This window comes from Salarias fasciatus, chromosome 5 (assembly GCF_902148845.1).
Source record: "Salarias fasciatus chromosome 5, fSalaFa1.1, whole genome shotgun sequence".
Lineage (NCBI taxonomy): Eukaryota > Metazoa > Chordata > Actinopteri > Blenniiformes > Blenniidae > Salarias > Salarias fasciatus.
Window position 1 is genome coordinate 15,354,894 of NC_043749.1, and position 16,384 is coordinate 15,371,277.

The window sequence follows — 16,384 nt, forward strand, 5'->3', positions numbered from 1 at the left end:
CATACACCTGGGTTGCCATGAAAGTGACTAGAACACCAGGATTCAATTATTTGGATATCTGAACAAATAATTGTGGATGGATGGATGGATGGAGCTTTACTAATTAAAGAGGGACATTCTTTTACAGCATTGCTCCTCACAGAATATAATTACAATAGAATGTAAAAAAAAAATGAGTAAGAGTAAAAATCAAACATTCAAATAATATGTACAAGGCTAAACTGTGACTGGAAGAATGAACATGGCTTTAAGGTTTGAGGTGCTGTATCTGAGTTTCAAATGCTACTCCTCTCCTTAATATGAGCTGCTTAACATTTTCAAATGATTCCTAAACACTGACCACTATATATTTTTTTTAATTTTACAAACTGGTTAGGAATTATGAAAAGTTCATTAGACATAAAAGGAAATTGAAATTTAAGAGTACAGAATAAAAAAAACTGAAATACTATTGTTAATTTTTTTTGTAAAGAATTAAGTTTAAATATAAATTGTAAGGAAAATCAAAATGTATTGTTAATTTATTACCAAATTATCAATTAAATTAATCAACAATTAATTAATCTCAAAATGTATTGCTAATGTACATTTTTTGAAGATGATAAATAAAAATATATAACTGTACTACTAAAGAGCTTTTAGTACAAATAAAAAAATTAGTATTCAGGGTTTTTTTTCTTTTTTTTTTTTACATTTTACGGCATTTCTTCTGAAATCTTTATTTTTCTACAATTTCTATTTTTACTTATACATTTCAGTGCACTTCCTTCATAATAAAAAGCCATATCATTCCATTTGGGGTATGTTTGAAAAGGCATTCATCTGGAAAGCAGCTAAACTTATTCAACCATTTCAACATGTATATATATATATATATATATATATATATATATATATATATATATATATATAAACCTGAACATCATATGAATCCAGCAACACTGATGCCTCATCAGACTCGAGATGCATCCAGTGTGTTTTGGATACATTCATATTTTCACTAAATAAAGTTACTTTCTTTTAGAAGCTGTTTGGAATCAGTTGGAGGACCATTAATGTAAAATTACATCACTTTAATCCCATTTTAAGTTACACCTTTTTGCATGATTCATTTTGGGCCATCATGCAGTTTCAGAACTGTCATTTAGAAGTGTGATAAAATTGTCATTACATCCCGTACGAAATATATATTCTAAAATATTCTCACACCACAGGAAAAGGACGGTCACTTCAGATGGAATACTTGTGTTCTCATCACTCTGAACTCTGAACTTGAACTTCGCCACCAAGTATATGGAATACATTTGGTGCAAAACTTATTAAAAAGAAACTTTAAATCTTGAATTATCAGTCCTTTTCATCAGTATAGGAAGGCTGGAGGAGAAAAAAAAAAACAGCATATTTTCACTAACAAAATTTTATTGTGACTCCCAGTGCATCTTTTCAATACAGTTTTTAAGTGCTTAATTATTAATGCTGTGCTTAAATTACAGTCTATCAATTTTCACCATGTTGAAAAAGTTTAAGGTTTATTAACAGTCGCAGCTGCAGAAAGTTGTCAGTAATTCTACATTCACAGTTCTCCCTCAGAGGTGCTTGGTGTTAGCCAGTGTGCTGTTGTGTATCGCAGCAGTAGATTCTTCAGTACTCTACTGGTTCAGAGGGTTTCTGAAGTTCTTCCCAGCAAATCGAGCCTTGTCTCCCAACTCCTCTTCAATTCTACAGAGAAAAAGACGCAGGGTCAGTTTCGAGTTTGATTAGTATTATTAGATATTTTACTGCTTTAAATTTGAATAAAAAAAGACAACACAGTTGGAAAATCTGTTCAGACACCACCGAGACAGCTGTTGCTGCTGGATGTAGTTGATTATCAATGAATTTAAAAAGATGCAACTCAAAGACGCACTGTTTAGCAGCTGTGAGCTTGTGTCCCACCATGTTTCCCCAAAATAAAACAGCTGTTAAGTTCAATGTGTGGATGTCTGCATTTTTAGGAAAAAGCACGATTAGGTTTCCAAAACCTTTTTCTAATTATGTACCAAGTAAGAAGGAGGTGTCATGCTATATTTGGGCCAACACAATACATCAAGAACAGTGAGATTACATGAAAAAAAAAAGAAAAAAGTATTAAATTCTTGTGCGGGGCAGAAGGCTCACCTGAGAATCTGGTTGTATTTGGCCAAACGCTCAGAGCGGCACGGAGCTCCAGTCTTTATCTGTCAATGTATAGAAAACATGTATTTCAGCCACAGTGCACGTCGGTGCTATTCCCGTGTGTCAGTAATGATCCTGTAGTATTAGACATGCGTTCATGTTGAGTGTGTTGCTTGAGGTCACTCCTGTTCGGTAAAGGTCACCTGTCCAGTGCACAACCCGACCACTAGATCTGCTATGAAGGTGTCCTCAGTTTCACCCGAGCGATGGCTGACCATCACCCCCCAGCCGCTCTCCTGGGCCATCTTACACCTGCGGGGAACCACAGAGGGTTGCTTATAGACTGAATCACAACAGAGTTCATCTTTAAGTAGCTGGATCAGTTGACCGGTCAAATCAAAGTGGGACATTTACCACATATTTATCCACTTCAACAAAAGCCAATCTAAACGACTTGACGCAATAAATGTATTAAAAGCATGATAAATGAGTGATATAGGTTTATGGAGTTGACGTACGCCTTCATCGACTCCGTCACCGAGCCGATCTGGTTGACTTTGAGCAGCAGACAGTTGCAGGCCTTCTCCACCACGGCCTTGCTGATGCGGGTCGGGTTTGTCACGGTCAGATCGTCTCCAACAATCTGGATGTCTGTGCTGCCCGTGAAGTTCGTCCAGGCCGCCCAATCATCCTGATCGAAAGGATCTTCAATGGACACAACTGTGAAGGAGAGATAAATCAACACTCAGATATGAGCAACAAATAGCACGCAGCGTCAGAGCATAAACAGCCTGGAGTCCCTGTGCTGCTCCTGAAGCCGCTGCTCTGTCCGGGTCTCATCGCGCTCATCAATGTGTCAAAATTGTCCGACGTTTACCTGGATAATCCTTCACGAAGCTCTTGTAGAGGTCGGCCAGCTCGTCGGGGGAGATGTAGCGGCTCGGGTCGTCGGGCGACTTGAAGTCCAGGTCGTATTTCCCGTCCCTGTAAAACTCGGAAGCGGCCACGTCCATGCCGATCACCACCTCGTTGGTGTAGCCCGCTTTGCTTATGGCCTCCTTGATCAACTCCAGGGCTGCGGGGTTTGACATCAAGCACATATCGGTCATAAATAAAAGAATCATTTTATTGTGACATAAATGGCCAAAGGTTTACCTTCCTGATTCTCCAGGATGTTTGGAGCGAAACCGCCTTCGTCTCCCACGTTAGTGGCGTCTTGTCCGTATTTCTTCTTGATGACGCTTTTGAGGTTGTGGTAGACCTCGGCTCCGATGCGCATGGCCTCTTTGAAGGTGCTTGCACCGACGGGGAGGATCATGAACTCTTGCATGGCGAGCTTGTTGCCGGCGTGAGAGCCACCGTTGATCACGTTGAAAGCCTGGTGGAGAAGGGAAGAGGAGGAATAAGACCCGCAGCTTCAAAGAGAAACGCTGAAGAAACGCTGCTTCATTTAGTGGCACGCAGAAACTCACCGGCACGGGCAGGATGACTTCTGGGTTTCCTGCGAGGTCGGCGATGTGACGAAACAGAGGGACGCCTTTCTCTGCTGCGCCGGCTTTGCAAACGGCCAGCGACACACCCAGGATGGCGTTCGCTCCAAACCTGGCTGTTGGTAGTGCAAAAAACACAACTGATTATCAGCTTTGAATAAAGTCTGCAAAAGGGTTCAATCTTGCCTGCATGAAAACCTTAAATTTAAATGACATGAAAGTTATATTGGTGAAACATTAGTTATTGTTATACATGTTAAATATATTGGTGAAAGTTTCTTACACTTGTTATCTGTGCCGTCCATGTCAATCATGATCTGGTCGATCTTCTCTTGCTCCACCACAGACAGATCCTGCGGGATGTGAGATTCACGTCAGGAAAATACATCCATGAGGGAAATTCTTTGAAACCTTAAAGGGGTACAGCGCAGTTTTAAATATTAAATTTTCAATTATTCACACCCACACACGTTTTCACGTGATGGGCAGCAAGAGCTATTTTTGCAAGATCGCAGTCGCTCCTATTTCCCTGTGCAGGGCACTGAAGGCACAGCAATATGAGTGATTTGGGTACGAATCGCTCTGAGCCTGACGTAATGCGCGCTCCCGCTGGCCTGGCAACCCTTAAGTTTCGATTTGTCCGCCATTACTCCGGCAGTCGCTTAGCAGCAACAACTGAGCAGTACTGAGGATGGAGCTTCCAGAAAGTAAGAAAAGACCGGCTTCTAGCACTGCCACAGCTCTAGCACAGACCCCACCAGGCAAAAGAAACTTACATTTTACTCGAGCGCTACTAAAAGAGCGAGGAAGGAGTTCCCCTCTTCTGTGCACGTACATGGGCACAAGCCACAGACACGAGCTTTTCACTAAGCTACAGTTACGCCTAAGGCCTGCAGGGGTCGGTGTTTCGCATAAAACGAGCAAACTGCGCTGTGCTCCTTTAAAATAAGTGTCATTTTCTTACCTGTCCAACAAGTGCCGGTGCAATCGTTGAATTAATGTGTCCAACAGCCTGCGTCACTCCTGTGATGAACAGATCAGTGATTAGTCTTTCAACGCTGCGGAAAACTTCACAGTAGCCAAAGATAGAGAAACTGATTTAGCAGAACATGCAACTCACAGGAACAGAGACACACAAAAGTTTAAAATGAAATGCAATTTAAACCTCCCCCCACTTTGTTGTTTCACAACTGTATTTCAAACAAACTTCAAACACAGACTAGTTCTGGACACTGGTGAGACAACATGCTTTCCAGTCACATCGCCATGCATTTCATCCAAAAGTGACTGACAGAAACGTTCAAGTTAACGAGCAGTTAGTGGACTTCGCTGTCAAATGAAGACATTTAAGTTTCAACAAGGACAAACAGTTTGAACTCACTAACCCCTTCAGCTCTGGCAAAGAGGACAAAAGAGAGAGGGCGAACGTAAAGATGACGAATGAAAAAATAACAGGTGCTGCTTTTTCTTAAAAAATAAGTTATCCTTTCAAGTAAACTACATTCAGATTAAAGATGTATTTTACTCAGGCAGCAGTGATCCAAGTATACATTTTGGTCGAAATAACATGTTGATAAAATCTAGGTAATGTATGAATGAGAATAAGAAACTTCAAACAAAAGAAATGTAGAAACCTTTTCCAAGGTAGCGAGACTTGTCATTGTCTCTGAGCTCCAAGGCCTCGTAGATCCCAGTGGAGGCACCGCTCGGCACAGCTGCCCGGAACAAGCCTGAGACAGAAACAGCACAGAGGATTCAGTGAAGACAATTCATAAAACAATGACAAACGCCATGTTTCAAGGTTTATCTGGTTTACAAGTGAAGCTGTGGTGCCATAGAAACAGTAAGTCTGGACTGTATCCAAGTTACTTTTTCATACATGCAGGACTACACTGACTCCCCCCAGCCAGCCGCAGGCGTCACGCTCAGGCCTACCTTTGTCAGTGTAAAGGTCAACCTCCACGGTGGGGTTTCCACGGGAGTCAAAGATCTCTCTGGCGTGGATCTTGTGGATGGACATGATGCAGGTGCTTCAGATGAGACGCAGATGAACGATATTATCCAGTCGTGATCCAGACAAAGTGTGTGCTGCAAGGTTCAATCAGAAGAAAGATGCAATTAGAAACACAAAGCTAATTGTTTTCGCTGCGTATACAATAGATACCTGTCTTCTTTCTTCTTTCCTGAAGCTCCCTCTCGAAGACTTACCCACAGAAATATCCTGACCTAGCTGCAAGCTTAGGTGCACTAACAGGCATACTACTGTCCTAATTGGATTTGTCTGCCTCATCTGATTAATCACAAGGCTGTTTCAATGCTGGAACTGCTGCAACCGTCAGAGCAAGGTCAATCTAGGAGTTACCTCCAGGTGGTATTAAATGAAAATTTTAAGATTTTAGATTTAAGGTATCGACAAGACGATACCTGAGTTACAGCTGAGTGCCTGCCAATTCAAAGTCACTTTGTCATTAACCACATGACAGGATATCCCAAATAATCCCTTTTCTCTGATCACCAGATAAACATGCAGGAAAGATAACCACCACAATGGCTTCACCTGGAAACAGTTGCATGTCAGAGAAAAGAACATTAATGATGCACTACGTAGAATTTAAAAAAGAAAAAAGAAATTACTCTGCAAAGACTGCAATGATAAAGGCAATATTGTTTCATTTTAACTGTTGTTTCCAGTTGACTCACAAGAGTATCAGAACATCAATGATGAAACATTAAAACCAAAAGCAGTAACATTAAAGATCAGACCTTTGCCAAATGAATAAATTCAAGCCTTTTTGTGAATTCCCTGTCTCCTGATGCATTTTTACTTATTTTCCTGTATTAAAAAAAGGGAAACATTTGAAGTTTTCACCATGAACTGTGCTATTCTAGGCTCTGCACAAAATGTAATTGGCTTATTTGTTGCGCTTCCAGTAAAATGAGTTTGACACTCCTGATGGAGACATGGGGTTCAACAACCTTTTTTTTTTTTTTTTTTTTTTTTTTAAGTGAAACAACAAAGAAGGTCAGACGACATGCAATTGTTCCTGATAATTTATGAAACTAAATGACTTTGAAGGTGGAATTTATACAAGCTGCATGAAAAAAGTAGCTGAATTTGAAATAGCAGTAAGTAACTTGTTCCTCTGCTGAAGAGTGAAATGTTTGTGGCCCCACTAATTGAAAGATTAGCCAGCTGTGTTCTCAGTCATAAAAAACAAAACTTGTTAAGGTAAAATTAATAATAATGCATTGGTTTTATATAGCGCTTTTCAGGACACTCAAAGACGCTTTACATTGCACTATTCATTCACACCATACTGCCCTGGGGCAGATTGACGGAAGCAAGGCTGCCAATCTGCGCCGTCGGCCCCTCCAACCACCACCAACCATTCACACTAGGCAAGGTGGGTGAAGTGTCTTGCCCAAGGACACAACGACAGGAGCGGGGATCGAACTGCCAACCTTCCGGTTATAAGACGACCTGCTCTACCAACTGAGCTACTGTCTTCACCTAAATAAAAAACTAACAAAACTCTGATCCACAGGTCGGAGTAGTGTTTAGGGCAGGATTGAGGCATCTCGGTGGAGATCTCCTGGGTTTTCTCCAGGTAAATGAGCACACACCTGACCAATCACAGCCACTTTTAGTAATTTATCTAATTTTCGAAAGCCAAACTGGGTTTCTAGTAATACATGCACTAGACTAAAACACGTGCTTATCAATTCAATAAACCTTTATTATTATTATTTTTGCGCAAATGCTTCACTATAACTGCCCCAATGGCGGAGATTTATCAATATCAATAACAGTCTTCCTAAATTGAACTAGTTATTTCAAATTAACACGTGTGACGGTTTAATAGTATTACATTCTACACCGTTGTCTGTTTATGAGGCAATATGACAAGAATCTCTTCTGTGTGATACTGCAACACTTCAAATTATCTGAGATTTGGGGAAAAAGAACAAGTAAATGAATCATATAAGAATTTTGAGTGTCCCAAATCTCACCAACCACATATAAAACCTATTTAACAAAACCCCCAGTTTGCAAGAGGACATTCAAATTACGACAGCCAGTATTCGTTAGCAATATATTTGTAAAAGTAGGAAAATGTCAATGAAGACAGACTTTACACAGACATACCAGCGCGTGAGCGTTCCGACTTTGGAGGAGGAAGGTCGACAGACTCGACAGACCAAGACACTCTGCTTCCTTTAGAAATCTCCACACAGGAACTCTCATCACCGTGGAGTCTTGTTACTGCCCCCCACAGTCTGAAATATGAACAGCAGCTGCTGCCTCTTTTTCCCCAGATGATCCTAGTATTTTGGATTTCCACACACAGTCATCTTGAGCAGTGGTTGTCTGGGGAAAAATGCAAAGTGGAATCCAGAGAATAGAGAAGCAGTTTAAAATGAGGGAAAGGCAAAAATAACTCAGATAACTGCAATTAAAGTGTACAGAATTACATATGTTGGTGCCTCAACATGTTGGGCCTGTGAGCTCTAAACTGAAAAAAATGATAATGGAACTTTCATACAGTCTACCTCTAGAGAACCAGACAGGGACATCCAGATTCAGAGACCTTCTTTTTCTCCATTCCTTATGTCTGCACTGAACAATCAGTAACATCCTGCTCAGGCTTTGAAGAGAATGAAAGTCCAATTATATTTATTCAGTATTGACTGATGAAGTCAATCCATCACATCACATTGAAAACACATTCTTTAGATTGCATCACATGCCAAGCTAAGACGTGCACGTTTCTAATTTAAACTACTTTATGCTTCTTCATCAATCACTTATTTTTTTCGTGAGTTTAAATCAAATTTGATTTTCACACCAATGTGAAATTATTCATCTGACTTTGATTGGATTTGTTCATAAATTAAAAAAAATAAATAAATGAAAACAAATATAAAACTGGAAATGTGAAGTGACACAAGAACAAACACATCAATCAAACCCTGGAGGCAAAAATGAGAAGATGGGCATTGTGAAAACTCAAGGAACCAAGACAAAAAGCACTTTCGGGGCTGTTCATATCCAGGTCATTTTGTTAATAAAATACAATGACAAGAGAAGTTCTAATCATCGTCATCTGTTTCATTTATATTCATCTTTTAAAAAAAAAATATATGGGAGTCCTCGCAGTACCTGCACTCGGCCAGAAGAGGGCAGTCAGCACTTGCTGACTTTTTGAAGAAAACCACAGAAGTAGAAGTTCCGTTTGAAATGAGTTGAAGGAAGACGCTACGAGGATAAATAACACGTGTAAAAAAAAAATACTATAAGTGAAACTATATATTTGACCATCTGCTGAGTTTTACTACAAGGAGTGACAATGTCAGGGATTCCTCCAGACACATGGCAGCCTCCCACAGTGGCTTTAGAGACGACGTAAGTTATCAGTCCAGCTATGGATGCTAACTCGGCTAGCATGAGGATGTGAAGCCAGTTATGTTCAGACGTGGTTGTGACGGTTTCGGTGTATATTTGTTTAATCTGAATCTTCTTAACAAGCGCAGACATAACTCATGTATCACTTCACATTGTACCGGATGCGCTAAACGCTGGTAAAGAAAAGTTAACCGAGCTGATGCGTTTGCAGGATGGGGACTATCGTGGTGGAGCTGTACTGGAACCACGCTCCAAAAACATGCAAGAACTTTGCGGAGCTCTGCAGGAGAGGCTACTACAACAACACCAAGTTTCATCGGATCATCAAAGACTTTATGGTGCAGGGGGGAGATCCGACAGGCACAGGTGGGTCACAGTACATCCACAATATAACTGGAAGAACGCATTTATCAGCAGTCATTTAATATCACTCTGTGGTAAATGTTGTGGGAGTGAGGTTTAAATCTAAATCTGAATCTCCTAAAATGAAATAGAATCTATTCGTGTGAATGTGTATCAAAATAAAACAGAAACTGCATTTAATTCAATTTAATTCAGCGCCCTAAATCATTCTTGCATCTCATTTTCACTTCTCTCCTTTCAAATTCAGTTTTTCCATTCATTTTTGTGCCACACATCCGGGGACTTGGCGTCAGGCAAAACTAGCCGAACGCAGATGGGAAGCTGTTGATTTTTCGACAGCAACCTGCTTTACGTTCCTTACCTGGGTTAAAAACCATAAAACCTCCAGTGTAAATGAAGGGTTTAATGACGACTCCATGGTGTTCTCGGCAGCCTGTTCCCACTCCTGCCCTCTGTTGGACGATCTCAGCGCCATTAACCATTAAACTAATATAAAATCATCTATATATATATATGTATGTATGTATGTATGGGTGAGTGTGAATGTGTATATGTATATGCATATATGTAGGTATGTGTGTACGTATACGTGTGTTTATATAAATGTATGTATGTGTGTATATACTGTATGTGTATATATGTTTATATACGTTTGTGTGTGTGTGTGTGTGTGTGTATACATATATATATATATATATATATATATATATATATATATATATATATATATATATATATATATATTAGTGGTGTATATCGCGTAGTATCTGGCGATACGATTCGTATCACGATTCATGGGTCACGATTCGATATATCCCGATACCAATGTTCATGACGATTATTGCGATACTTTAGGAACAACAAATTTGTAAACTAGTAGTACTTCATGAGAAAACTTGTATGAAACACATTTTATTCATCCCAAATGCAACAGAAGCACTCAAGCAACTATATTTAACAGCAAACAAGTTGCAGGCTACTTTTTCATTTAAACAGTAAATAAAAATAAAGGCTACATATACCTTCAATAATGTAACATGTTTTGAGAAAATAAAGTGCAATCTTTGTAAAACATTGAATTGAATTGAATTGAATTGAAATTCCTTTATTGCAATGGGAAATTGCAATGTTAAGCAGCACAGAGAAAAGAAAGAAACAGAAAAGAAATGCAAAATATTTGAATTTACAAGGTCCAACCATACATAGAAAAATTAACTATAAATTTAGGATAAATATAATTAAATAAGAGATACAAACTAAATGACATAATTTAAATATAGTTTAAATGTAAGTTTCAGACAGTTATAAAGAAATAACAGATATACACTAACAGATATAAATCAAATATAAATTAAATATACATTTAAGACAGAACACATATGTAAAGTATAATATTAATAACAGATATGAGTTACATATTATTTAAATATACATATAGGACAGACATATGTACAATATTATAGAAAAATGTGAGAGACATGAGAAGACAAATACACAGGAGTGTCATTTAGAACAGTGTGTGGTGTGTGTTTGGACTGGTTGGAGCAGCGCTGGCTGTAGAATCTGATGGCAGCAGGGAGGAAGGACCTGCTGAGGAGGCAACGCTCCTTCACACTCCTGGGGGGACACAGCCTGTCCCTCACACCGCTGTCCAGAGCCCTCAGGGTGTCCTGCATGGGGACATCCTGCTCAAATGCATGTGGGTTGGTGGTATTTCCGCGGTGTTTGACTTTTGCAAAGCACATTTTACAAATGGCGTGGCTCTTATCTGTCCCTCCGTCCTTGTTGTAAAAGCCAAAGTGCGTCCAGATTCCGGCTTTATAAATATTCCTCGGAGCGTCTCCCACTTCCTCCGCCACGGGAGACCAATGACGTATAGAATTACGTAATTCTATACGTCATTGCGGGAGACTGTCGTGTGATCCAATTACCGTGAGACAGTAGTGTAAAGAAACCACTGGGGAGAGCTCTCGCGAGATGCTGTTCTTCCTCTGGCGGACTGGAGGCTCTGCAAAGCTCTTGGTGTGGTGTGCTGCCAACTAGTGGCCAGGAGTAAAAGTGCAGCACACAAAAAGACGCCGCATTGGATATTTGCCGGGTAAATACATAATTAAAAATCGATATGGACGTATTTTGAATCGATGCGAGAATCCCGTGACGTCATATCGCGATATATCACCAAATCGATTTTTTTAAACACCCCTAATATATATTTATATATATATATATATATATATATATATATATATATATATATATATATATATGCATAAATATAATTCTTGATGTATGTATGTTAAAATATGTGCGAAAAACACTTCAAAATGTTTATTGTCCTCTCCTATGATAGAGTAGAGGTACATTATATACAGAAATTAAGTATTATATAGGGGAAACGTTACGCTGTGACTGTGTTACGTTAAAGTTAAAATATCACTGTAGGAGGTGTGGATAAAAGGGGTAGGAATAAATAAGTTTAACTTCTTCCTACTCCTTTCCGAGCATGCAGATCTGTAACACATGCAGGGTGTTGATGCAGTCTTCGTTTTCTTTTAATTTTATTATGCATGTGTTGTTTTTGGTGACGACCTATTTTCCGTTCTTTTGCATGTTCGAAATAAATTCATTCATTCATTCATTCAATAATCATGATTTGGAGAAGAGAAGGGCAACTGAAAAGTGAGAATAAATTAAGGAGCTGTTTTTATTTTTTATGTAATGATATACAGTAGGCCTGCACAATATATCGTTTGAACATCGCCATCGCAATGTGCACATGTGCAATAGTCACATCGCAGGATGTGCAATTTTTTTTATTATTATTTTTATTCTTAACTTTTGTTTTGCTTCGTAAAAGCAGCAAGGTGCTCCATGCTCTGCACAGCCGCTCTCTCTCTCTCCCTCCCTCCTGCTCGGCACTCACCGCCCCGCTCCCTCCTCCACAGCAGGGGGGGGGGGGGGGGGTGCTCTCAGGCTACACTCTGAACACAGGCGACATGCAGGAGGAAGCGACGAAGGATTTAGTCCTCAAAAGAAGGTCAACATGTGAAATTTGGACGTATTTCGGCTATAAAAAAAGATGACGTGGAACAAAAAAACATTCTCTGCCGACAGCGCCTCGTCGTGGTTGCCTCAACACGAGGTAATACGTCAAACCTGTTGGACCCTTTGAAACGCCATCACAAGCTCCTGTATTTGCAGTGCAAAACCAAAGACCCCAGGTGAAAATTCATCTTCTCAAAAAACAGTTACAGAAGCCTTTGCCGGCATAACACCATATGGGGCGACAGTAGCTCAGTTGGTAGAGCAGGTGTCTTATAACCGGAAGGTTGGTGGTTCGATCCCCCCTCCTGCAGGCGCCTTGGGCAAGACACTTCACCCACCTTGCCTAGTATGAAAGTTGTGAGAGTGAATGGTTGGTGGTGGTCAGAGGGGCCGATGGTGCAGATTGGCAGCCTCGCTTCTGTCAGCCTGCCCCAGTATGGAGTGAAAGGGTTGATGTGATATAGCAGTGTGAAATGCTTTGAGCTCTGTCAAGCGCTATACAAGTGTCGTGCATTTACCATATGATAGGAACTCCAAACAGCATCGACAAATCATGGATGCAATAACTTTTTACCTAGCGAAAGACGTGGTGCCATTGAACACCATGGATCATTAAAGAGGGATTTAAAAAAATGATCCGCATGCTCGACAAGCGGTATGAAACACTACGTATTTCTGTCAAGTGGGCATCTCCCCAAATAGAGCTATTCAGGTCATCTGGTGAAAATTCTTCTATTTTTAATATCACAATGTATATTGCAATATATTGCAAGCCCCCAAAAAATCGCAATGTCAGTTTTTTCCAATATCGTGCAGCCCTAATATACAGTTTGGCTTTTATAGCGATGCACATTCAAACCAATAAATTACATTTCAAATTCAGATTTAAACAATTTACATTAATTTCCTACTGACACAAGATTTGTCCCTTTATTAACGTCCTACTTTTAATTCACACTTATTGCACTTAACTTGCCCACATGTGACTCAAATACACTGTGATGTGTGGATGATTATCATAGATTGTGTAAGTTCACTTCTGACAAAAGAAGGTACGAAGATGGAGAGCTGACTTTCCATGTAAAATTACACACCCAGGCACCATCATGTCACACCAGCTTTATTCTGTGGCAAACGGAAAGCTGCTGTAGCGTGGAGCCCTCACAACCAAGCTGTGATGGAACATTTAAGTGAATTGATTTGCTCTCTTTCCACCTGTTGGCAGCCTCTCAAGATTACGTTGGTTATAAAAAGGCTTATTTTCTTCTCGCTCATTTGCTTTTTAATGTCTTCATGCAGGCAAGCCACACTTTCTCTTCAACTAATCTGCCATATTCTTTTGTTTTTCTCACAGGTCGGGGTGGTGCCTCCATATACGGCAAACAGTTTGAAGATGAACTAAATCCAGAACTAAAATTCACAGGTAATCCCAAAATCAGTTTTAAAAAAAAAAATACATAAGAGATCAAGAAGGAAAAAAATTCAGCAGACTTCAAACTAAACCTGCAATCACATCTTTACTTAACCACTGATCTTCAACACTGATTTTGAAATAATTATAACATTCTGTAAACTGACTTCTATGGGTATGTGACTCAGAAATAGCCATCAATTTAAATCCACATTTTTTTTTATGTATGCCATTGATTTTTTGTGTGTGTGTGTGTGTGTGTGTGTGTGTGTGTCAGGTGCTGGTATTATTGCGATGGCCAACGCAGGACCGGACACGAATGGGAGTCAGTTCTTCCTCACTCTGGCGCCCACCCAGTGGCTGGATACAAAGCACAGTATTTTTGGACGCGTGTGCCAGGGAATCTCCGTGCTGAACCGGATCGGGATGGTGGAGACGAGCACCCAAGATCGTCCAGCCGACGACATCAAAATTGTCAGAGCTACTGTTCCTAATTAAATCAATGCTGTTGTTTTTACACACTGTTGTTTTTTTTATTATTTTCAAAATAAATTTGCCACAAACATGGGGCAGATCCCTCGTGTCAATTCCATTTTTAATTCAAGACAATTTCAAATACAGAAATTCAAATAATCACAAGTAAATAAGTGACACAGATTTCCATATGCAGTCTGCTGCTGTAATCCAGTCAGGCCTTTGAATAAACACGAACGTAGTAAAAACTGATAACTTCTGCCACACAGAAGTGTTTCAACAAGATAAATGAGTATTATAAAAATGCAAAAATAGAACACAGTTTAATGTCCAATATTTACACACCTCTTCAGTGTATTCAAATATAGTGCAGCATATAGTGTATGTTCTAAATGTTGCCTTTGCAATGCTAACAATCTTTGTTTTTATCATGTTCTGAGATATTTTAACTCCAGTATTGTCTAAAACCTTCATGCAGGCCGAAGGTAAAAGTGCCATTTATCATGCAGAAACACAATCAGCCTGCAAAAGAAGACACCAACCCCAAACATACAATGTCATTAAGTTCTGTCTTCAGCGTGAAGAACAGCGTGTCCTGGGAGTGATAGTGATACGGGACTCTTTCTTTCCAATGTCCAAACAAACAAAAAAAAAAAAGAGTCCTTTGAGGAGGAGGTTTTGACTCACAGATCCAAAAAAAGCACTCGTGGAGATTTTTCATTAGTTCTGAAGGTCCATAACTTATTTAGACAAACCAAAATATTCATCGTGTTTCACTAAAATCATGAAACAAATCATATCCCGTGTTGTCTGCTTTCATCCTAAGGCTTCTATCAACTTCTGCAGATTTCCTACAGTAAACTGAAAAGAATTCATGCTGTTTGGAGGTCAAAGGATCACCAAACATCGGTCTTCCTATTAATTCAGTTTCCATGTTTTCCTTGAAAGTACTGCATTGCATGATTTGCATAGTGCTATGACCAAACATGTCCTCTGCCTGGTGAAAACACTTTTTTTTTTTTTTTTTTAGAATGTTATTTAACTTCCCTGGTCTTTTAATTATTCTCTCACTAACAGGAAGCACAATAACTGAAGATAACACAACTTCGCTTAAGGCAAAACTGATCGTGAGATTTGAAATGAAAAACATCAATCACACGTCCATCAAAATATCAACCATACATAAACTGGAGGTCTGCCAAAGTCCATAAATGTGCACTCTATTGAGGTGTATCCAGACTGATCTTGAAGTGCATTTTATAATGCCAAAAAAATAATCCAAAATATATTTATTATATTACTTATGGTTTTCTTGGTTTTCATCCCAATAGAGGTCTTTATCAGCACGTTCTCCAGAGCTCAGAGCACTTTGTTGTTCCACCTTTGTGTTTTAACGTCTGATCTTCAGCTGAGTTGTGTCGGCTGGTGAATTTAAACTTTCATCAAACTCTGCTCTAACAAGTCTGGAATTACATGAATTATAAAACTTTTAATGTAATGCCATGCTGGAGCTAGGCCAGGGAAACGCTCGAAAAATTTCCACTACTTTTTGTTGGACACACCCAGACTGGGCGTGCACACACACACACATACACACACACACACACACACACACACAACACAGTATTTGATGCCCATTAACCATTTATTGATCAGTCTGCATATGATTGCAAATCCTATGCACATTTCAAATAAACAACTTATAGTATCCCAGCATGTTTTATTACACAAACTTGAAGTCTCATTTCAAGACAAAAGTTAAATACTAAAAAAAAAAAAAAAAAAAAAAACAGATTAGAAAAATAAAGAAAATCCTAAAAAATACTAAGTATAAAAAAATGTAAAAGTAGTATTTCAGCCACTTTTATACATTAAAGCAGCAATTAGCTTTGCACCTGTCATTAAGAGGTATGTTTATTTGCTTTGTTAAAAGGTTACCATATGTAAAACATTTTTTTTTTAAAAGATTATATAAAATATTTAGAATTTACAAAATAGAAGTGAGTGACTTTTCAACCAATATCCCCAAAATAAAGTAGAAAA

General features: G+C 39.1%; 2 protein-coding genes across 2 annotated transcripts; one reads left to right on the plus strand and one right to left on the minus strand.

Moving 5' to 3' along the window:
- Window positions 1-1,421: 1,421 nt before the first annotated feature.
- eno1b (enolase 1b, (alpha)) lies at window positions 1,422-7,871 on the minus strand. Its single transcript, XM_030091331.1, has 12 exons — window positions 7,792-7,871; window positions 5,580-5,732; window positions 5,279-5,374; window positions 4,609-4,667; window positions 3,928-3,997; window positions 3,627-3,760; window positions 3,310-3,532; window positions 3,032-3,229; window positions 2,673-2,874; window positions 2,358-2,466; window positions 2,158-2,216; window positions 1,422-1,719 (listed from the first exon to the last, which is right to left on the minus strand). Exons 2-12 carry the CDS (start codon window positions 5,662-5,664, stop codon window positions 1,650-1,652), a joined length of 1,305 nt encoding a protein of 434 aa, XP_029947191.1. The 5' UTR covers window positions 5,665-5,732; window positions 7,792-7,871; the 3' UTR covers window positions 1,422-1,649.
- Window positions 7,872-8,867: 996 nt separating this feature from the next.
- On the plus strand, window positions 8,868-14,434 carry ppil1 (peptidylprolyl isomerase (cyclophilin)-like 1). The gene is made up of 4 exons (XM_030091334.1): window positions 8,868-9,048; window positions 9,260-9,414; window positions 13,811-13,879; window positions 14,145-14,434. Exons 1-4 carry the CDS (start codon window positions 8,993-8,995, stop codon window positions 14,363-14,365), a joined length of 501 nt encoding a protein of 166 aa, XP_029947194.1. The 5' UTR covers window positions 8,868-8,992; the 3' UTR covers window positions 14,366-14,434.
- The last annotated feature ends 1,950 nt before the right edge of the window (window positions 14,435-16,384 follow it).